Source organism: Peromyscus leucopus, chromosome 23, assembly GCF_004664715.2.
Source record: "Peromyscus leucopus breed LL Stock chromosome 23, UCI_PerLeu_2.1, whole genome shotgun sequence".
Lineage (NCBI taxonomy): Eukaryota > Metazoa > Chordata > Mammalia > Rodentia > Cricetidae > Peromyscus > Peromyscus leucopus.
The window spans coordinates 29,431,280-29,453,804 of record NC_051082.1 but is presented as its reverse complement, the minus strand read 5'-3'; the positions used below and the strand labels follow the sequence as shown (position 1 = coordinate 29,453,804).

The window sequence follows — 22,525 nt, the reverse complement described above, 5'->3', positions numbered from 1 at the left end:
ATTCTTAGACCCTTAAAACTTGCCGAGACATTAATATCTTCAGACCATTTTTTCAGACCCATATTTAAACCTTTATGACTTATTTCAACACTCATATCTTAGAACATTTTCTTAAAAATGTGCTAACAAGCTGGATATAGCCTTGTGGGAGAATCTGGTTGCCTGATGCTGCCAAGCTGACAAAGTGATAGCCAGCCTAGCCATCAATACTATCAGAGATCTTAGAAGGATAAAATTATACCTGAGTGCAGATGAAGCAGCTTCTGAATCTATTAAAAATGACAGGGACCATTCCATTCCCAGTTAGCCATCCCCAGGTCTCCAAATCAGTGGAGGCAGAAGTATCAAAACAGCATAAATCTTCAGCCCCAAGTCCCATAAGGGGAGAGTTTTTGTTTGGCAGAAGGACAAGGGGAAAGCTGACCTTATTTGTCTAGGCCAAAGGGGTGTAATTCATTTCCCAGTGTCCTGCTGCTTGTCCACAGTCTGGGCTGTGTCCTGGAGGCAGGTGTTGCATCAGGGCTTCTTGCCCTGTGGTCAGCATTGCCATAATCCAAGTGGAGACATTGTGGTGCCCCATAATCTTCTTTGGAGACCTTGAGTCGCTGCTAGGATCTGGGAGTCTCTGTCTGATATAATAAGCTTTTTAATCAAGATTTTAAATGCCATACTATGCAGATTTCTGAAGTATGAGGGCTGTCCAGGTATATCTGAATAGACAAACATTGTTTCTAGTTACTTGTGTTAAGCTCAATACTGAAAACACTTGCAAGGGACTAAGTAAAGCTCATACCTATCATTAATCACATCAGTCCCATAGCCTTATAAATTTAAATATTTTTTAATAAATTTAAATATTTTTAAAAGTGTTCTTAAAAAGGTTAAAGTCTCTCAAATATTTTCCTGCAGTATCAAAAATAAAGTACTCTCAGCCGGGCGGTGGTGGCACATGCCTTTAATCCCAGCACTCGGGAGGCAGAGCCAGGCGGATCTCTGTGAGTTCGAGGCCAGCCTGGACTACCAAGTGAGTCCCAGGAAAGGCGCAAAGCTACACAGAGAAACCCTGTCTCGAAAAAGAAAAAAAAAAAAAAAAAAATAAATAAAGTACTCTCTTTTACTTCAATAGGAAGAAAACAAGGCAAAACCATAGTCAATATAAGGTAAAGCAAGCTCCAAAGTGCACACATTCTTAAAGTTCAACATCTTGGATTCATTCACAATCCTTTTGATTGTTTAATTTAGAGGCTTGGCCTAAATAATTTCTTGACCCCACCCATTTGGCATTCGGCATTCAACGTGGCGAATGACTCACTGTCTCTTGTCTCTATTTTTAATCCGCAGCCCTTCGCTCAGACATGGTGAACAGGTATCGGTAATTCGGGCGTTACCGCTATACTCCTTGACATTTCAGATACAAAAGTACTACGTAAGACTCTGAAGAGTTCAGATTTGTTCAAGACGCATGTTGACTACACAGCTAAAAAAAGGCTGGAGTCCAAGTGTGACCTGAAAGTCCATTTTCCAAATTCTGAGGAAGACAATCCTTTCAGATGATTTAAACATAAGAATCCAGAAATCTGGCTTGTAAAACATCAGGATAGGTTGACTTAAAGGGACTCTCAAGTTGTCCTTTGTTCTCTTTAGGCAATAAAAAAAAAATTAAGGCTCCTGAAAGCAAGGCCACAGCTACCAACTTACCTGAGGAGAAGGAAATTAAAATCATATCAAAGTGCCCTGCTCCACCAACTCCACATAGGGCTTGTTCATTGGAAAAGGATGGAACTGGACCTCAGGAGCCCCTGACACAGGAGGCAGCAAGATTCCCTCCTGCAGATCATGGTTCCAGTGACCTGGACTTGGAGCAACTCATGGAAGACATTTGAGAGGCAGAGGAGAGAGGGGAGTCGCAGCAGAGGGATGGCTCAGAGGAGTTCCTGGCGGGCCTCTTTGAGGAGTAGTGTGCTCTGGTCCTTCTACTGCTGACTGCCTCTCAGTGATCCTGAGCAGATGTTGAATGTCGGGGTTGGTGACCTGCTCCATGCTTCAGGTCAGAGCTGTGCATCCTGGGTAATAAAGCAGGTCTCTGGGTCCACTGCTTAGGTTGTGCTTCCTTTCATGTCACTATGGCAAACTGCCTTCTCTGGAAGGTATAGGAGGCTGGGGAAAGCAGCAGGACCCAGGCCTGGGGGAATCTTTAGAAAAGCATGTCTGTGAGTCCTGGCTCCCTGAATTCCTGGGAGCAAGATGGCCTTACGAAAGCATTGTAACCATCTAGTGTTTAGTTCCCTGTCTCACACCATCTATCTAGTTTGTTGCTGATGTCCAGTGTGGTGGTCCATGGGAATCAGTCACTGTGTACAGGTTATTACCCTCCCAGATGTGGGTGTACATCATGTAGACTGGCTGCCAGCATTTGGGGCATTACCTGAATTGGGCAACCAGAAAAAAGTGATAGAGGAGGGGATGTGACTCTTAATTAGATTCATTTAGGCAAATTCTGTGGATTATTTTATTTTGTGAGAAAGGTCTAGGAAATTAAAAAAGAGAACTGGGAATTTCTGATTTTCTCTGAAATCAAACGCCCTGACCTGTGAATTTCTGTCTCTGGCTATGGGTATCAGTGACCCATGAGATTTTGTCTCTGGCTGTGGGTATCTGTGGAAGCTGGGAGTCTTCCCACTAGAAACACAGGCGACTCTGAGATCTTCACCCAAACCCATTCATTTGGCCTTTACGATTGAGTACAAAGTCACTTCCTGGGGGTTCCCATGGACAGGCTGGCAGGGTGGTGTTCCTGGGGAGGCCGGTCTTGAGAGGGCAATGGAAGCATACAAGGTGTTGTTATCCTGTGGGGACAATAGGTTGGATGGCAAGCAGTGCAGCTGTGGCCACCATAAAGCAGCAGCTGCAGCCTGAGTGTCCTGCCCACCCCTGCAGCAGCTGCAGCCTGAGTGTCCTGCCCACACCTACCCCAGCTGCAGTCTGAGTGTCCTGCCACACCTGCCCAAGCTGCAGCCTGAGTGTCCTGCCCACACCTGCAGCATCTGCAGCCTGAGTGTCCTGCCACACCTGTCCCAGCTGCAGCCTGAGTGTCCTGCCCACACCTGCAGCAGCTGCAGCCTGAGTGTCCTGCCCACTTCTGCAGCAGCTGTAGCCTGAGTGTCCTGCCCACACCTGCAGCAGCTGCAGCCTGAGTGTCCTGCCCACTTCTGCAGCAGCTGCAGCCTGAGTGTCCTGTCCATACCTGCAGCAGCTGCAGCCTGAGTGTCCTGTCCACACCTGCAGCAGCTGCAGCTGAGTGTCCTGCCCTTCCTGCAGCCTCCACCCTTCTGCCTCCTTCTTCAGCATCCCTTTAACTTCCCTCAGGCCTGAGTCTGAGTGGCTTACCTTGGTGTTCACTTTGAGGTCCATATATTGTCCTAGAGAAAAGGAACGTAGAGTGCTGAGGTAAATCTGTGACAGGAGGGGAGACAGATGACTGGGAGTTCCAACAGTGAGGTGAGGACATCAGTTACATGGGAGGGACAGGGTGAAGGAGGGAAGGGGGGAAATACAGAGGGGTGCTCGTGTAAGTGTGGGGTCTTGGGAGAAGACAGCAGCGAGGTTGGGAAACAGGAAGCTGACAGAATTTACCTTCAGGTTCAACATTCTCAGTGTTTTCAATGAGGTCCCTGCACAGGAACAAATGGACAACATATCAGAATCTGGACAGGAAAGGGTTAAGACATCAGGTGTTGGGCTGCAGAGATGTCTCAGTTAGGAAAGTAAGTGTCCCATAAACAGGAAGTCCTGATTGCAGACCCAGGACCCACAGGATGCTGGATGCTGGAGAAGCAGAGACAGGTAGATACATCCCTGGAGTTCACTGGCCCGGACTAACAGAAGAGCTCTAGATTCAGGGACAGACCCTGTCTCAAAAGATAAATTGAGGGCTGGAGAGATGGTTCAGCTGGCAAAGTGCCCACTTCACAAACATGAAGACCCAGATTTAGATCCCCAAGGACCCATGTGAAAAAAGCTGGACATGATGTGCCTGGAGAGTGGGGATGGAGAGAGGAGGATCCCTGGAGCTCATTGTCTGGGCAGCCTGGCCCAGCTGATGAACTCAGGTTAGTGAGAGACCTGCCTCAAAATAAATATTGAATAAAGGTGGGAGAAAGGGGGGGGAGGCACTACATAGACCTCTGGTCTCCACATACAATACAGGTGCATACATACACACACACACACACACACACACACACACACACACACCAAACATGCAGGAATACAAAACAGAATGGAGAGTAACTGAGAGACACACCATTGATCTCTGGCTTCTACACACTGGACACATGTGGATGTGCACCTGCACATGTGCACACACAGGAACAGTAACAATACACACAGAACTGGGCATGGTGGTGCATGCTTGTAATCTCAGTGCTCAGGAGGTGGAGACAGGGGAGTCCTGATGTTCACTGGCCAACCAACCTGGGCCAACTGATGAGTTCCAGACCAGTGAGAGACCTTTTCTGAACCAAACCAAACCAAACAAACCCAAACAATAATAACAACAATAATAACAAAAATCCAAAACCCAAGGTGAAATGACTTTGTGGGTAAGGCCAGACCATCAAGACTGACAACTTGAGTTTCAACCCAAGGATCCACAAGTGGAAGGAAAGAGAAAGCTCTAAGAGGTTGTCCTGTGTCCTCCCATGTGGGCCATGTCAAGTCATTTCCACACACATGGATACACATGCACGCAAACAGATAAAATGTAATAAAATAATTATTTAAAAGAGTGGATGACACTGGAGAACACACAAAGACACAGACACACACACACACACACACACACACACACACACACACACACACACACACAGGAAGCTGCTTCCCTCTGAATGGTCTCTTCCATCCTCAGTGACTCATGATGTCATGACTGTGTTTGACTCTCAGAATTAGATCTTCTCTGGAAGAGAATGAAAGACCATTGGGAAGGTGGCCTGGCCAAGGTCTCTCAGCACTAGCTGAAGGGAGTCATTCTAGGAATCGGCTTGCCCTGGGCAGGAACAGAGACTAGAAATAGGAAGAACCAAGTCTATCCTCTCTCACTACCTGGAAAACTAGAAGGCAAGAAAGTTTCAGATCTCCTGGTAGGTGCTCAGGATGGGTTAGAGGAAGAAAGGACCTGAGATGGGACTGGAGGAAGGGCATCTGGCCAAAGAAAGCCACAGGGAGAGGAGAGATGGAGGAAGCTGGGATGCAGTGTGGCTAGTGGATGCTTGAGTTATCTGCACAAGGCCCTGGGTTCCATCCCAGCACCTCATAAAATGGGTGTGGTTCGATGCCTGTCCTTCCAACAGGTGGGAGGTGGAGGCAAAGATCAGAAATTCAATTTCATCTTGGCTTCATAGTGGGTTTGAGGCCAGCCTGGGCTAAAGGAGAACCTTTCTCTGAACAAAGGGGTTGGAGAAGGAAGGGTCAGAGCAGGCCATGTACAGTAGGAAAAGAAGAGGCAGGAGAGAAGGGTGGAGAGGTTGGGAGGTGAAGAGAAAAGGGTAAGAGATGTGGAAGATCTGGAACAAAGGATTCTGGGGCAGCGGGGCTCACTGACCATAGAGAAAGACAGAGAGAAGAAAGGGAAGGATGGGAGAGCTGTTGAATCCAGGCGGATGTTCAAGGCTGAGAGGAAACAGAGACAGAGAGGGCAGCCCACGAAATGGAAGAAGAGAGGGAGGAAGACTGAGGCCTAAAGGGGGTGTTGTTGTGGGAAGGAGACTCCTGAGACCCTGCGCTCCTTGTCAGTGTGTGAATCTGGTGGCCCTGAGGAGGGAGATGTCATAGGCGAAAAGGAGGGAGCAGACAGGATGAGTCAGTGGTTAGGGAGATGTGAAGAGCCCTGTGTGTGGTTTTCCTTTTTTATGTTATTTGAAGGGGCTGGAGAGATGGCTCAGTGGTTAAGAGCGCTGGCTTCTCTTGCAGAGGACCCAGATGGCGCTCACCTGGCTGGGGTTTCGGCTTTAGTCCTCTGTCCTGTGGGAAGAAACAGTGTCAGTGTGACATCAGTGCTGATCCTCCACCATCCCTCTCAGCTGTCCTCTGTGTGCAGACCAGACCACCTTCAGAGGACAGGGGAGCAGAGAACCTGCCCCAGGCAGTCAGAGAGGAGCCTGAGCTCCCTCTGCTGGGCTGTGTCCTACACAGCAACCTCCCCAGATCTCTGCTAGGTCCATGTCCACCCCTGTCTCCTCTGCTTCCTTCACCAACCTTGAGTTCCCTCACTCCACACCTGCCTCATCTACTCTGCATTCACCAGCCTTCCTTTTTGTGCCTTAGAGACCGTCTCTTTCTGGATTATATTTCCCTCTACTGGTCTATTTGTCTTGGTGCATACTATTCTCTTTTAATTATTAAGCTTTTTAAAATTGTCACTTATTTATTATGTGATGGGGGTGTGCCGCAGTTTGTATGGAGGTCAGAGGGAAACTTGCAGGAGTTGATTTCCTCCACCATGTGGCTCCCAGGCTTCCATACTGACTCCTTTTAACCTCTGAGGGCTACTGTAGCTATAAAAAAAAAAGCACAAAACTTTCATTATTTATTTATTTAGCTACTGTAGCTCTAAAAGTTTTAGTTGATGTTGTTTTGTTTTGTTTTGCTTTAAGAATTTTAAAATTATCTCCACCTCTTTTGGTATGGATGCCATGAGAGCAGAGGCCTGTGGGATTCAGGAGAGGGCTTCGGATAATTTGCCTGGAGCCAGAGTTACAGGCGGTTGTAAACTCCTGATGTGGGTGCTGGAGCAGCACTCAGGTTCTCTGCCAGAGCAGCCAGTGCTCTTAACTGCGGAGCCATCCCTCCAGCCTCCTGTTGTAACTTTGATAAACTCTGGGATCAGACAGCGGGAGTGCTCCATTACTGGCCATTTTTGTTGTTATTTTATCTCATTTTGTTTTTGAGAATGTATGTGAATGTTAGAAGATGAATTATTTTTCAAAACTCCCATTGTACTTTAGATAAGAATTATATTGAATTTACTGATTATTTTTGTAGTACAGACATCTTTTTAAAAAAATCCTTAATTCATTTTTATTGTATGACTGTTTGCCTGCTGGTATTTCTGTTTGCCACACATGTGTCTGGTCCCTGTGGCAGTCAGAAGAGGGCACCAGATCCCCTGGAACAGCAGTTACAGGTTATTGTGAGCCATTGTCTGGGTGCTGGAATCAAACTCTGATCCTCTGCAAGAGCAGCCAGTGCTCTTAACAAATGATCCGTCTCTCCAGCCTCCTAATACAGACATCTGAACTAATTTTTCTATTTTAAGAATGAGCTGATTCCTACTCACCCGCTTCCTCTTTCTTTCAACAATGTCAGCCACTGTAGTTTTTTTTTTTTTTTTTTCATGTCCTGGAGTTTTCTCTGTAGACCTGGCTGGCCTCAAACTCACAGAGATCCTCCTGACTCTGCCTCCTGAGTACTCAGATTAAAGATGTGTGCCACTGCCGCCTGGCCTTCCCTAAGTGTTTTTAGATTATAATTTTAGTTTTAGAGATTTATTTTCATTTGTGTGTGTATATATGTGTATATATGTGTGCATGATTGTGTATGCCCTCATGTTCCCATGGCAGGGGTTGGGGCACTCAGAGCTGCTCCATATGGGTGCTGGGAACTGAACTGGGGTCCTCTGCCAGAGCAGCAAGTGCTCTTAACTCCTGAACCATCTTTCTCTGTTTTCTTTTTGACTTATAAATACACTTTATTTGTTTGTTTTTTGACAGCTCTGTGAGATCCACACAGGCACGTCTAGTAGATCCCCAACTCAGCTGGTTAGCCCACTCCTAACTAACCCGAACAATTAAATTGTTTTCATTGTTTAATTGTTGGGGTTAGGTTAGGGTTAGATTTGAATAAAAAGTCTTCATAACAGGCTCATCTATTTGAAATCTTTGTCATATTTGGGAGGTTGTGGACCATTTAGGAGGTGCAGCCTTCTGGAAGAGTTATGTGTCACTGGAGGTGTGTTTTGAGAATGCATTGCCCCTCACCCCACTTTCAGCTTTCTCCCTGGTTCTCTGCATTGTTACAGATGTGACTTCTCAGTGTCCTGCTTCAGCTGCCCCTCCACTATTAACCTTCCTTCTGGACCACAAGCCAAATCCAATTCTTCCTCCCACAAGTTACTTTTGATCATGTTTTATCACTGCAGTGGAAAAGTAACCGCCATTACACACTCTCAAACAGACTTCCTCTTTCAGGCCCTATATGGCTTGGTTGTTTCACCAGAGTGTTTCTCAACACACTTAGACTTGTTCCTGTTCCCTGGTCCCCATGTCATCCATCTAATCACTGAGTGTTTGTTTGAGGTCTTCCACACCCAAGGATGACTTTGAACTACTGATCCTCCTGCCTGCCCTTTCCACACACTGGAGTTACAGACATACACTACCACACCAGGCTAATCACCAAGTCTGAAAGCTTTTGCCTCGACATTTTCCTGGTTCTGGCCATTCATCCCCATGTGCAGCTCCACTGTGGGAAAGTGACACAGCCTGGTCCCCTCCAGTCTGTGCTCTGCACCCTAAGACTGTGATGTCAGAATCCAGCTGCTGCTCAGGCCACAGCACCGCCCTTCACCTCTCACAGAGACACTGCTGTCCAGACTCTGTTCTCTCCAGTTGACCTGCTTCCATCCAGGTCCAGGGTTAGAGGACAATATCAAGGACTCAAGCACTTTCCTGACTCAGTCATCCCTGGGCCCTCGCATCTGTCCTGTCACAATCTCCTTCGAGGACTCTGTTGAAACACGAAGGACGTGTGATGGGGTGCAGTCTTGGACCACTTACCTTTCCTTCTCCTCCACCTGAGGAACACTGTCAACCCCAAAACCCCAGCCAGGAGTACAGCAGCAGCCACTGCCAACCCAACTGTGGTTCCCAGACCCAGAGTCTGACTCTTCCCGCTCTTCTTCCCTTCTGTGGCTGTGAGTGCAGTTCTGGTGAGTGCAGTTCTGGTGAGTGCAGATGTTGCAGAGGTGGGGCTTGGAGAGGCGGTCCTGGGGGCTGGGAGGAGACAAAGGAGGTCAGCATTGAACGTGATTGGGAAGTGTAAGCCAAATAAACCTTTTCCTCCCTAAGTTCTTTGGTCATGGTGTTTTTCACAGCAATAGAAACTGGAACTAGGACACCTGCTGGCCCTGCATCCCAAGTCATGGGCTCTGTTCTAGTTTCAAGTCCTCTGTTGAATCCGCATAGGGACCCTGCTGTGGGATGATTTCTGTCCAGGATGCTGCAATCCGTCTCCTGCAGTGCCAACTCCATTTCCCCAATAGCAGTGACTGTACCCTGCAGCCATGATGCTAGTCACAGGGGTCGGGCACTTTCTGTGGAGGAGCAGCGTGGGACGTTGGTGTAATTGTAAGTTTCTGTCCCTTCAGCAGCTCCCAAATACCTGGCAGCTGCTTCTCAAATTTCCACCCAGAGACTTAAATAATTAATATATATTATATTGTGTTGTATTATATTATATATTAATATAATTATATGTAAATGTTCCACTGGTAGCTCAGGCTTATTACTAACTGGCTCTAACACTTAAATTAACCCATAATTCTAATCCATGTTTAACTTGGTACCTTTTCTCAGTAGCGCAGTCTCATCTTGAGTCCTCTGCATCTGCCTGAGGACTCCTGACTCAACCCTTCCTCTTCCCAGCATCCCCAGGGACCTGTGTGTGTTGCCATGCACTTGTAATCCCAGCACTTCAAGGGAAAATAGGCAGATCCCTGTGGCTCACTGACAGCTGTCCTAGCCCACTTTGTGAACTTACACTTACACTTCCCAATCACGTTCAGCCCAGAGAAAGACCCATCAAAGGAAAGATAGGAAGAGAGAGAGAGAGAGAGAGAGAGAGAGAGAGAGAGAGAGAGAGAGAGAGAGAGATCACTAGGGGTCTTTTTGCTTAGACATGAAAGAGAAAACATGCAAAGGAGAGTACTCTTGAATTTGGCTACAAAATTGAAATTATGGAAAGAGAATTAATAAGTCAACCACAGGGTTTTTTAAAATACATGTTGCACATATTTCTCCAGGGGTGATATCTTTTCCCTAAATGAGGATATTTTGCTTGGATAAAACATTTCTTTTGAGGTCTGTGGATGCAGCTCAGTGGTGGAGTGCTTGCCTAGGGTGCACGAGGCCCTGAGTCCATCTCAAGCAGGGGACACAGGAGTGGTGAAACGCCCTTTTGGTCCCAGCTCTTGGGAAAGAGTACAAGGCCATCTTTAGTTATATAGTAAATTTGAGACCAGCGTGGACACATGAGACTCTGTCTTAAAGAAATGGAAATAAAATATCTTCTTAATGTTAATTTTAATATTTTAAAAACAATGGGAAGAAGCTAAAGGGGATTCAAGATGGCGGAGACAAGCAGACGCAGGTAGGCCTGTGGCAGTGGCCCGCAGAAGTAGACAGGTCCGGCAGCAGTAGCTGACAGGGACATTTAGGCCCGGCGGCAGCTGGCGGAGACATTCAGGCCCAGCGGCGGCCCACAGAGGTGGACAGGCCCTGCGGTGGAGATAAGCAGATGGAGGTGGATGGGCCCGGTGGTGGCCAGAGGCATTCAGGCCCAGTGGTGGTCCACAGAAGTAGACAGGCCACGCGGTGTAGACAGGCGGATGCAGGTCGGCGACTCGCAGAGGTGGAAGGGCCCGGTGGCAGCGGCCGACAGGGACATACAGGCCCAGCGGCAACCGGCAGAGACATACAGGCCCCGTGGCAGTTCGCAGAGGTGGATGGGCCCGGCAGCAGTGACAAGCAGAGGTGGGTAGGCCCGCGGTGGCAGCCGGCAGAGACATACAGGCCCGTTGGCCGCCTGCAGAGGCAGGCAGAACCAGCGGCAGCTGACAGGGACATACAGGCCCAGGGGCAGAGACAAGTGGACGCAGGTGGGCCTGTGGCGGCGGGCCACAGGGGTGGACAGGCCCGGGAACGGAGAGGGGCGGATGCAGATTGGAACGGGGATGCCCCTAGCCCCAACACCTGGGGAAGAGGCTATCTCCGTGGGTCGGAACCACGGCGAGTCTGGGCACTCCGTCTGGGGACAACCCAGGGCCCAACTGCTGATCCTGTGAAACCCAACAACTTGGAGGTGTTGGTGAGACTACCCTGCTCAGCTGAAACCCATCTGGGAGAGGATTCAGATGCCTACAGTTTGAAGTCTGAAGAAACAAGATCAGCTGAGGAGTTGACAAATGAACAAAATGTGACCTGGGAACACAGAAGAAGGCGCTACCCAGTCACCAAACCAGATCACCAGAATCATAAGTATATAATTCACCGACTGAAATCAGATGTCCCTGAAGAAACAGCCCAATAGCACCAATTTAACCAAGAACCCTACTAAACCAAGACTAAAAATTAGAACAAGAGAGGCATTCTCAGACACAGACACCACCTGCACCGCACAGAGGAAAAGATGAGTAGACGCCAGTGCAAAAATACAGGCAACAACATAAAGACCTATATGGCAACATCAGAACCTAGTGATTCTACACCTGCAAGACCTCAACATACCATGACAGAAGAAACAGAAGAGATCAACCCTAAAAATGACTTTAAGAAGATGATAGAGGCCCTTAAAGAAGAAATAAAACATTCCCTCAATGAGGAAATAAAAACTTTCCTTAAAGAGGAAATGAAAAACTCTCTTAAAGAGGAAATAAAAACTTCCCTTAAAGAGGAAATGAAAAACTCCATTAAAGAGGAAATAAAAAACTCCCTTAAAGAAATGGAAGAAAAAACGAACAAAAAATGGGAAGAAATCAAATCAAGCCAAGAAAAAGCAATTAAACAGATGAAAGAAACATTCCAAGATCTGAAAAATGAATTTGAGACAATAAAGAAAACACATGCTGAGGGAATGCTGGAAATAGAAATCCTGACTAAACGAACAGGAACTACAGAAACAAGCATAACCAACCAATTGCAAGAGATGGAACAGAGAATCTCTGACACTGAAGACACGATAGAGAAAATAGATTCGTCAGTCAAAGAAAACACTAAAGACAAAAAAGTCGTAACACAAAACGTCCAGGAAATTTGGGACACCATGAAAAGACCAAACCTAAGAATAGTAGGGATAGAAGAAGGAGAAGAATACCAACTCAAAGGCACAGAAAATATATTCAACAAAATCATAGAAGAAAACTTTCCTAACCTAAAGAAAGAAATACCTATGAAGATACAAGAAGCTTACAGAACACCGAATAGGCTGGATCCAAAAAAAAAGTCCCCTCGCCACATAATAATCAAAACACTAAACACACAGAACAAAGAAAAAATATTAAGAGCCGCAAAGGAAAAAGATCAAGTAACATATAAAGGTAAACCCATCAGAATAACACCAGACTACTCAATAGAGACTATGAAAGCTAGAAGATCATGGACAAACTCATGCAGACACTAAGAGACTACGGATGCCAGCCCAGACTACTATACCCAGCAAAACTCTTAATCACCATAGGCGGAGTAAACAAAATATTCCAGGATAAAACCAGATTTAATCAATACCTGTCTACAAACCCAGCCCTACAGAAAGCACTATAAGGGAAAATTCAACCCAAAGAAGCTAAACACATCCATGAAAAATCAAGCAATAGATAATCCCACACCAACATACACCACAGAAGAAACAAGCTGGTGTAGCTATCCTGATATCTAGAGAAAAAGGATGTTTCAAAAGAGAAGAAGTCTTGTGGCAATGCCTCAGTGGTTTAGGTAACTACCAGAACTCAGAAAAGTTGGTTGAACTTGGGATTGACTGGGAGACCAAAGATTTAAAAAGCAGAAGATTCTTTCAAGACACAAGTTGTGTGGTAATAGTGTGTTTTGTGTGTGTGAATGAGAATTTGTAAATGTTGAATTCTAGGCTTCGACAATTTTGTCAGTGCAGATTAAGCTGCAAGTATTTATGCTTTAAAACTTAAATTATAAAGCTAGTTACGTCTTTCTAACAACTAGTTTTAATGTTTATGAGCATATTTTACCTACATTACCTTTTCAGGATGTTGAGAAAGATGCATCATAAGCACAGGCTGGAGGCTGGGGGCCAGATGGTTTTGAGGAAGAGGTCTTGGTGGACTCTTTCATAGAGCAAAGGGAAGCAATGCCTTCTGGGAAATGAGCTAAGTTTTAATCTAGTCTTTAATATTAGAAGTCAAAAACAAAAATATTAAGGAAATGAAAACCTAATTGATCTTTGAAGTATTGTTATGTGGAATTGAGTGGGACTTTTGAGGCCTTTCTTCCAGAAAACAAGGACTTGGTTGTCAGGCCTATACTAGGCCTAAACCTTGGTGCCATGTAGTTGTACTTAAATCATTTCAATGGATAGTGTCTTAGTGATTGGAACTTCTAGTGCAGTTTGGCGTTCTTCCATTTGAAAAATGTGATATTTGCATGGGATTGTTTGAATCTTGTTTTCTAGTCCCTCCCCATCACCACCCTCATAGTCTGAAGGTAGATTTTTCTCTTGATAAAGGAACAAAAAAGGTGAACATCTTGTTTGTAAATAGGTATCTAGTAACTAGTGGTAAACTTGAAATGGTAGAATTCTTTAAAGCCTAATTCTAGATAGCCTTAAGAAAATGTATCTTAATTACTTTTGAACCTGTATTCACCTTGTTTTTTTCAAATATCTTAAGTTATATTTTCTTTTTCAGAGCTGCTTCTTATTTGGGGCTACTTTTTATTTATTTATTTATTTTTTAATTGAGGTGTAATTCATAAAAGGGTATATTGTTTTGATGAGACTTTTTACAACTGTGGCTGGATGTCTTTCTTTAGTCTTCCAAGAAGGGCCATTTTACTTTTTTAGAGTTACTTTTAAAAGTCATGAGGTCAACAACTTGGACTACTATGCATGTAAGTGCTAATGCAAATTAAAGCCCAAGTTGACCTCCAGCAGCAGTTCATTCTATGTTGACAGTGAGAGAACACTTTGCCTGTTAGGATACTATTACTCGTGGACTGAAATGCTGAAGAAACCCCTCCCCCTAATTTGTTTTTTTTTTGCAAAAATCAAGGTATATTCTAGGGTTTCCTGGTTGACCTCAACAGATAAACTGAGATGATAGTCTTAGTTCAGAAATGATCTGAATGTAGATTTACAGTCTACGTGTACAGCTGGCTAAGTGAGATCGCTTTCACAGTTCTGCATGTATCCCATCGGCTCCCCATTAGTCACTGAACTCTTAAAACTGGTATTGTAACATTATCACAATGTTTTGCGCCAATTTTATAAACTTTACGGTGCAATATGTGTTCCTTTTCTGAGGCAAACCAAAGGTATATTTCTCAAGGTTCTGCTGCTATCAACAGCGTTGATGGAGGATTTTTTATACATTTGTAATAGATAGAAATAAACCAGAAAAAAAGAAGAAAAAAAAGTGGTGGACGAAAAGGTGAACACTGCAAGAATACTCAAAAGGGCTGAGAGTTGCAAACGCCAAGATTGGCTTTGCATAGTAAATGGAATAGAACAGCTCTGAACTATAGCTTACTTTTCCTGGTTTGGTCTGACAGAATGATTGAATGCTTTTGTATAAAAATCAGAGCCTTAAAAACAAGGATTTGGTGAGATTGTAAAATGGTGTGCCACTTTGGCAAAACAGTTTCGTGGTTGGTCAAAATGCAAAACATTGTTACTCTGTTACTCAACAATTCTACCCTTAGGAATATAACCTCAAACTACTGAAAATGTGCACCTATGAAACATGTACATGAAGGTTTACAGCAGTGTGTTGCTAATAGTAAAAAAGTTAAAACAACTCAAATAGCTATCAAATACTGGAGAGAAATAAAATGTGGCTTATTCATACAATAGAATATTATTAAGACATAAAAATGAATGAGAAACTGACAGATTAAATGACTTTGGTGAACCTTCATAAAAAAATGGGCAGGAATATTCAGTTAATGAATTAATTTTTAAAATTAATGACAAAAAATACTGATGAAGAACTCACAGTGGAGGTGAGGTGTAAGTCAATGACAGAGCCCTTGTCTAGTGTGCATGTGGCTCTGGGGACAAGAAGAAAAACACGGTGTGTTTGCCTGACGCAGAGAAAGGCATGGCTGCCTTAAATTGATTGTTCTACAAGTTCCTAATAGATTATCTCAAAGGCTGGAGACATTGGGAAAGGAGGAAGAGGGAGGAGGCTGGAAGAACAGGAGCCATTTAGGGAAACATGTAGGAGACACAGGAAATGCAGATGTAAGGTGTCTGTCAGCTCTGGCTGTGGAGTTTATCCTGAACCAGCTCAGGGATTAAGATGGTTATGTGTTTTGTCAGGGGGAGGCTGGTGGGTCTAAGCTGGAAGGGACAAGCCCACTTATCACTGGTACTGCTGAGAATTGGCAATGAAATTAATGATGATTAGTATTTAACTATTAATTTAATATTTTATTTTCTAAATAATATATATTTTTAAAGATTTATTTATTTATTTATTTATTTATTTATTTATTTATTTATTTATTTATTTATCATGTATACAGCATGTATGACTACAGGCCAGAAGAGGGCATCAGATCTCATTACAGATGGTTGTGAGCCACCATGTGGTGCTGGGAATTGAACTCAGGACCTCTGGAAGAGCAGTCAGTGCTCTTAACCTCTGAGCCATCACTCCAGCCCTAAAAATATATTTTTTATTAAATTTTTGCACACACAATGGTGCATGAATTGTGTGTGTGTGTGTGTGTGTGTGTGTGTGTGTGTGAGAGAGAGAGAGAGAGAGAGAGAGAGAGAGAGAGAGAGAGAGAGAGAGAGAGAGAAGTTAACCTTGGGCATTCCTTCCTCAGATGTCATTCACCTTATTTGTAAGACAGACCACGTGAGCACCTGTAACCACAACACCGTGGAGATGGAGACAAGAGGATCAATGGGGCTTCACAGCCCATCAGCCTGGCCCCAAACAGTGAGCTCCAGGTTCAGTGAGAGACCCTGCCTCAAGGAATGAGATGGGTCTTACTAGAGGAGGATATCTGATGTCCACCCTGGGCTTCCCCAAGAACAAAAATGGGGTATAAGTACACACACACACACACACACACACACACACACACACAAGCATGCATGCTTACACCATATATACGTACTCCACAAAATCAAGATAGAAGGGACGTAAGCAATAGTGTGAACTCAGGCAGAGGCCATGTGTGTATTGGTTGAGAAATGTTTGGAGGTAAAGGGTCCATTTCAGGGCCTGTTCCTCACCAGCATGACCTTGGGCAGGGGTGGAATTCTGCTGGTCTCCCTGTCTCTCTCTGTACAATGACCATGAGAGTGCCCAGCAGTGGTGACAGGTGGCTGGGGTAATGTCCACACAGTGACTAGGCTGGGCCTGTGTGCACTCTGTGTGGAAGCTGCAGTTACAGCTGCCATGGAGGAGGAGAAGTGACCAGAGAACCTGATCATGGTGAGAACATGAGGGTCTGTGTGGGAAGATGAGGGATGGGGACGAAGGAAGGAAAGAGGGAAATGAAGAAGTAGAAAAGAAACTGGGGCAGGGAGAGGTGAGGGATGTGTCCAGAGACTGGTGAAGTGGGGGGACCCAGAGGAGGAGGGGTACCCGGGACCAGAAGGCACCTACTGTGGAAGGCACGAGATATGGTGTAAAGTCTAGATCTAATGGAGACCCTGACACAGGACCAGGTGAAGGCTGCTCCGTCTGGAGAGGCCAGATCCACGTGGATTTGTGTCAATGAGGGTGGGGTGGGCAGGGCGGTAGTCAGTTTGGAGAAAGGAGCAGGAGACTGGGCCATCTGGGAAGAGCTGACTGGGGGTGGGGTGGATCTGAGGGCAATGAGGGGCAGCTCAGAGAGAGCAGCTAAGGCTTGTGGATGGTTGTGGGGAAGAGGAAAGGTGGAGTTGTCAGAGCTCTGGGGAGGGGACAGAACACATGAGAGGAGTCTGTGGGAAGGATCAGAACTGTAAGGTCTCTAATGACATCTATGGTACAAGGAAGTCAGCGTCACCAGCGTCTGACCTGGGATGTGCTCACCAGGAGTGATGGTGAGGTGGGTCCTAACAATTGACTGCCACATCTTCATGCCTTCACTCATGTACAGACTAACTCGGCAGAAGAACACTGTCTGGTCCTTCTTCTTCAAGTTCAGAATTCTGAGGACTCCGGATGTCTGAGGCTGTGTCCAGTTCAGGAAGAGACGGTTCTTGAAATGCTCATGTATGATACCCGAGGAAGAGTTGTAGATAATTTCCCCATGGAAATGCTTCCATCTCCAGAGAATCCTCATCTGCTGAACATTTGCCAACTCCCAGGGGAAGTAGAAGGAGAAGGGGATCTTGATGGAGCCACCATGAACACCAGAAAGGCGTGCTGGTTGGTTGACCCAAAAGACATTTTCTCTGTTGAATCCTGCTGAGTTACCTGGGAAAGAGGAGGAGAATCTGAAGACTCTGCAGTGGATGTGAAGGACAACCCAGAGCTTCCTGAGCCTCATCCACAGGTAGGTGTGGGACACAGGGCAGGACTGTCCTTATGTCCCACTGTCCCATATGGACAGGACAGACAAGGAAGGGTTGGACTGGACCCACTCTGAGGATGAGCTCTCTCTTGGGGCACAGAGCACTGGCTGGCTCCTCCAGCAGACCCCTGTCCACATGACAGCCTGCTCTTCCCAGCCCCACTGGCCCCTCCTGTGGTTAGGGTAGAGTCCCTGCTAACAAGGTCCCCACCACTCACCAGCTTGCAGACATGCAGCTGACATCATCAGAAGCAGGATCCAAGCCATGGCCTGATTCCCTCCCAGAAGTGAGACCAGCAGAGCCATCAGGACCGAGAGGAGCCCTGTGCAGGGACCTTGGGGTGCTCAGGAGACAGGAGAGAATCAGGTTAAAGTGGAACACAACCCTTGGGCCTTCTCATGTGGAGGACAGAGTGGGGCAGGACCTCCCCATCTCCACCTCCTTGTGACTAGAAACTTCCTTCATCATTCTGGCTCCTTCTTTCCCATGCTGCAGAAGATCTGCCCTGTGGTCACTGACAGGATGGCCATGCCCTTGAGCCCAGATCCCATTTTTTACAGGAAGATACGGAACTGACCTCACCAGGCCGGGCTCTCTTCCATCTTGACCTCCTGTCTTATCCAGTCTCGTCCATTTCCCATGTGGTCTGTAATCACTGTTTCCTCACCTCCACATTTCCTCCACTCCAGTTCTCCTCCTCCTCTGTTTCTCATTGTGTCTCCCACCATATTGGTTGTCTGTCTGTCTAATAACTTCAGGCACAGAAGTGGTCAGTTTCTGCTCACTTCAGACACAGCGAGGATGGAGGTGATGAGGAAACACATTCCGTCTCCAGCCCTAGCTTGGTGTCCCCACCACCATCTGCTCTTTGTCCTCTTCTTGTCCTTCAGGGATTCTTCACAGCACCCGGCAGAACCAAGGCCCAGTGGACACTCTCACCCTGGCCTGCTCGCTGCTGCCGAGTCTGTAACTACCCTGGGCTTCCTGGGTGATTGTCTCCCTCCCATAGACAGTGACTCCAAAACTACTCCAGTTTCTGAAGGAGCCTTTCTACATCCTGCCAACTTTCACACACCTTAGAAGAGGATGCCAAAGGTCAGAGAATCCCTGGCACATGTCACATGACTGCCACATGGCAGGTTGACTGGACTTCATCTCATCAAGTACTTGTAGTCCTCCACTCCACACAGACTTCAGCCTGCCTGCTCCGTGCAGCCTCTGAGCTTTCCTCAAAGGCCACGGATCTACTGTTGGGTTCCCAGGACACTGTTCCCACAAAGCACTTGAGTGACTCCCTCTAGCTGTGGCTGTTCTAGAACCTTCTTTGGACGAAGTGGGCAAAGACAGTTCAGAGCAGCAATGTGTCACTGATGACATGTTGCCTGGGACATCTCTGAGAGATGACACACCTGAACTGTGACTAGGGTGGAGGGGTGAGGGGTGGGGGCAGAGGTTGTGGTGACCTTAGGGCTGGTTCTGTAGGAGGGTCATCCCACCTTTCCTCATGACATGGTTCCATCAGTTCTGTGGAAGACAAGATTGTACCAGAGGAAGTGACATCATTCTCCCTGAGTGACATGTGCAGAGGCGACTTCCCATTTCCTTAGATTCCTGCACTGATTGCCTTCTCCATGCTTCCCTGCAGGTGGCTGTGCAGCTGCCTCTGTCACATCTGCTGTCTCCGCCTTCCTCATAGTCCCCACAGTTCCCATGGTCCTCTGATTTCTTGACCTGAGCCAGGTAAAAACACTCATGTCCTCACTCCCAGCTGCACATGGACACACTTCTATATCTATCCATCCTGTACTTTGAGATGCAGAGACACAGAATTTTTGGGATGAGATGGCCCCAGATGGTTATTCAGGAGAGGGGGTGGGACCCATTGTACTTGTTAGAAAGACCACCTGCCTCTTTTTTGGATGGTGTCTTATATAGCCCAGGCTGGGCCTTGAACTTATTATGTAGCCAAGTTGATCTTGAACTCCTGCAGATCCTCATCTCTGTTCTTCCAAGTGTTGTGGTGTTTGATGTGCTCCATCGTGCTCCTTTGTCTCCTGCTGGAGATAGATCCCAGGGTTCTGTGCAGGTAAGGTCTCTACCAGATGAACCTTGTCTTTATCCTCAGGGAGGTCTTATCCTAGTCATGACTTCTTACCTCCAGGCTTCATCTGGTCTTTCCTTACAGTCTAGGGTCTTCGGGTAAAAGGTCACTGGATTGCTAAGTCTCTGCAGGAAAGGCTCGGCATGATGAGGCTGTCATTATGTCAGGGTTGGACCCCAGCATTTTTACTCAACAGGCTCTGTTGGAATCTACAGGATCCCAGCTGCTCCTTGTGCTCAGTCTCACTGCTGCCACCTGCTGGACCCTGAATCCCAAGTCATGGGCTTTGTTTTAGTTTCAGTTCCTAGACTCAGTTGAATCCCCATAGGGACCCTGCTGTGGGATGATTTCTGTCCAGGATGCTGTAATCAGTCTCCTGCAGTGCCAACCATGTTTTCCCCAATAGCAGTGCACTAGTCAGGGTTGTCTAGCATCAGAGAACTTATGGAATGACTCTTTTTTTTCTCTTTCCATATCTATATTTCTGTCTATCTATCTATCTATCTATCTATCTATCTATCTATCTATCAATCAATCATCTATCTATCATCTATCTATCTATCATCTATTTATCTATCTATCTATCTATCATCAATCAATCAATCAAGATAGACATATATATATATAAAACAATGGCTAGCTGTGAAATGGAAAGTCCTAGAATCTAGTAGCTGCTCAGTCCCGTAAGGCTGGATTTCTCAGCTGGTCTTCTGTACATGCTAGGATCCTGAAGAAGCAGGCTCCAAGGTCAGTGAGTGAATAGATGTGCTGGCAAGGTGAGAGCAATCAGGCAAATAGCAAAAGCTTCCTGCTTCTGTGTCCTTATATAGAGTTCCAGCAGAAGATGTGGCCCATTTTAAAGGTTTATCTTCCCATCATCCAGATCAGGGTGTGTGTTTTCCAACCTCAAAGGTCCAGACTAGAAGAGGATTCACCCTCTGCAATCCAAGCAGAAAATCTCTCACAGGTATGCGCTCCACTTCTTGGATTGTAGTTTGTTCCAGACAGAGTCAAGTTGACAACTAAGAACAGCCCTCACGACCTTGACTGGGCCCTGCAGCCATGATGCTCTCAGAGGGGAGGGGCACTTTCTGTGGAAGAGCAGCCTGGGGCTGTGGTGTGCACATGTGGGGCTTCTGCACACGTGACCATGGGTGTGTCAGACTGCAGTGTGAGAACCTGGCTGCTGCTCAGGCTGCGCCCTGTCCCCACAGAATAGATAAGGAAGTGTAATTCAAAAACTAAAGCCCAAGATGAGCTCAGCAGTGTGTGCATACCTTTAGTTCCAGCATCTCTAAGGCAAAGGGATCTCTGTGTGTTTGAGGCTAGCCTGATCTAGATATCCAGTTCCAGGCCAGCAAGGGCTACATAGTGAGATCTTACCTAAAACAAGACAAACAAAACAAGAAAAACAAACAAACGAACAATAGAACAACAAAAACCTACAAACAAACAAAGCCCAAAGTGGATGGTGTTCTGATTAGCAATGCCTGAGGATGTCCTCTGGCCTCCACAAACTTGAGCACACATTTACTTGCACACAAATGCACCTGCACACAGATACATAAATCATGCAAGGCACCTTTCAGAGCTGATTTGTCACCACATGTTTACCCAGTCCTCATCCTGAGTAAACATGGCCTCCCCTGGCCAGGCTCTGTGACCCTTAGGCTCCAGTTCCTGATGGTGTCCCCAGAATTCAGACTCTGATTTTATACCTAGGTGTGTTTTCCCATGACAGTGGTGGCAGAGAACAGGCTCGACCCTTCCTATTTCTGTCTGAACCATTCAATTCCAGAAACTTCTCTCTAATAACGCACAGTGCAGCCACTGTGGGCCCTGATCGAACAGATAACCTTATTGATGAAAACTGTCCATCTGTCCACACTTGCTGTCATACCACCTATCCTCCCACTCCTTGATTTCTTTCCCTTAGTGACAAGGTACACATCCCAAATGGAACTCCAGAGTTACCTGTCCAGACTGGGTCCTGAGGAGAGTGGAGAAGATGCTAGAGAGGGTAGAAGGATGGCGGCTGGTGGTGTAGACAGGACACTCAGGCTGCACCTGAGACTTTACATTAGCACAGTTGCCCCGCCCCCATCTGACCTCTTCTTTCTCCCCCAGGATGACATCATCATCTTCATCTCCTCATGTGCTGCCAACCTCAGCATGAGCACCTCCCTGCACCCCTGCCTGAGGGCCCCCAAGAAGACACTCTATAGTGTGTACTAAAGGCTCAGTGAGTAGAGCTAAGAACCACTTCAGTCTCCTGCTTCTGTGTTACAAAATCTCCCAGCTTCTGCTGATGTGAAAGGTCAGGAACAGAAACTTAAGTCATTGAGTGTGAGGTCACAGAAACTGAGAAACACACAGTTTCTTCTTCAACATTAATTATGTTGCATAAAAAACCCAAAATACCAAAATACAACAACAAAAACAACAGCAACAGCACAAACCCAAAAAATTATTTATGGTCACAAAATTAGTCTAACTGAATCCAAATAAAAATCTTTAAGTTCTCTGTCTCCAACTGAAAGTGAACAAATGGATGACCTGCCTCCTTGACCTCTCTGTACTGTTTAGAGTTTCGGTTGACCTTCTTGTTCTTTATTTCAAGAAGGGTCTCATGTAGCCCAGGCTGGCCTCAGGCTCAATAGGTGCTAATGAGAGCCTGCAATTCCTGATCTTCCCATCACTACATGTCCATGGTTGGGATTAAAGACATATGCCACCATCTTAGATTAAATGGGCCTGTGAGGAAAGGAAGCCCAACATAGGATCCAATCAAGCCATGGTCTGTCACCTGAGTAGGAGCTTGGTGAGATTGGGACTATGGCTAAGATGTCAGTGTCCAGGTACATAGGGAGAGAGAAACCAGGGTTC

The 22,525-nt window shown here is 46.1% G+C and overlaps 1 protein-coding gene across 3 annotated transcripts; it reads right to left on the bottom strand.

Moving 5' to 3' along the window:
- Nucleotides 1-2,716: 2,716 nt before the first annotated feature.
- Nucleotides 2,717-18,806, bottom strand: LOC114689326 (paired immunoglobulin-like type 2 receptor alpha). Of its 3 annotated transcripts, XM_037198346.1 has the most exons (7): nucleotides 17,756-18,555; nucleotides 17,054-17,440; nucleotides 8,835-9,050; nucleotides 5,991-6,021; nucleotides 3,634-3,671; nucleotides 3,388-3,419; nucleotides 2,717-2,846 (listed from the first exon to the last, which is right to left on the bottom strand). In XM_037198346.1, exons 1-7 carry the CDS (start codon nucleotides 17,841-17,843, stop codon nucleotides 2,721-2,723), a joined length of 918 nt encoding a protein of 305 aa, XP_037054241.1. In that variant the 5' UTR covers nucleotides 17,844-18,555; the 3' UTR covers nucleotides 2,717-2,720. The 3 variants fall into 3 exon arrangements, with proteins under 3 accessions (XP_037054241.1, XP_037054243.1, XP_037054242.1); XM_037198348.1 differs by lacking the exon at nucleotides 8,835-9,050 and having other exon boundaries at nucleotides 17,039-17,440; nucleotides 17,756-18,806; XM_037198347.1 differs by lacking the exon at nucleotides 3,634-3,671 and having other exon boundaries at nucleotides 2,764-2,846; nucleotides 17,756-18,767.
- Nucleotides 18,807-22,525: the final 3,719 nt, after the last annotated feature.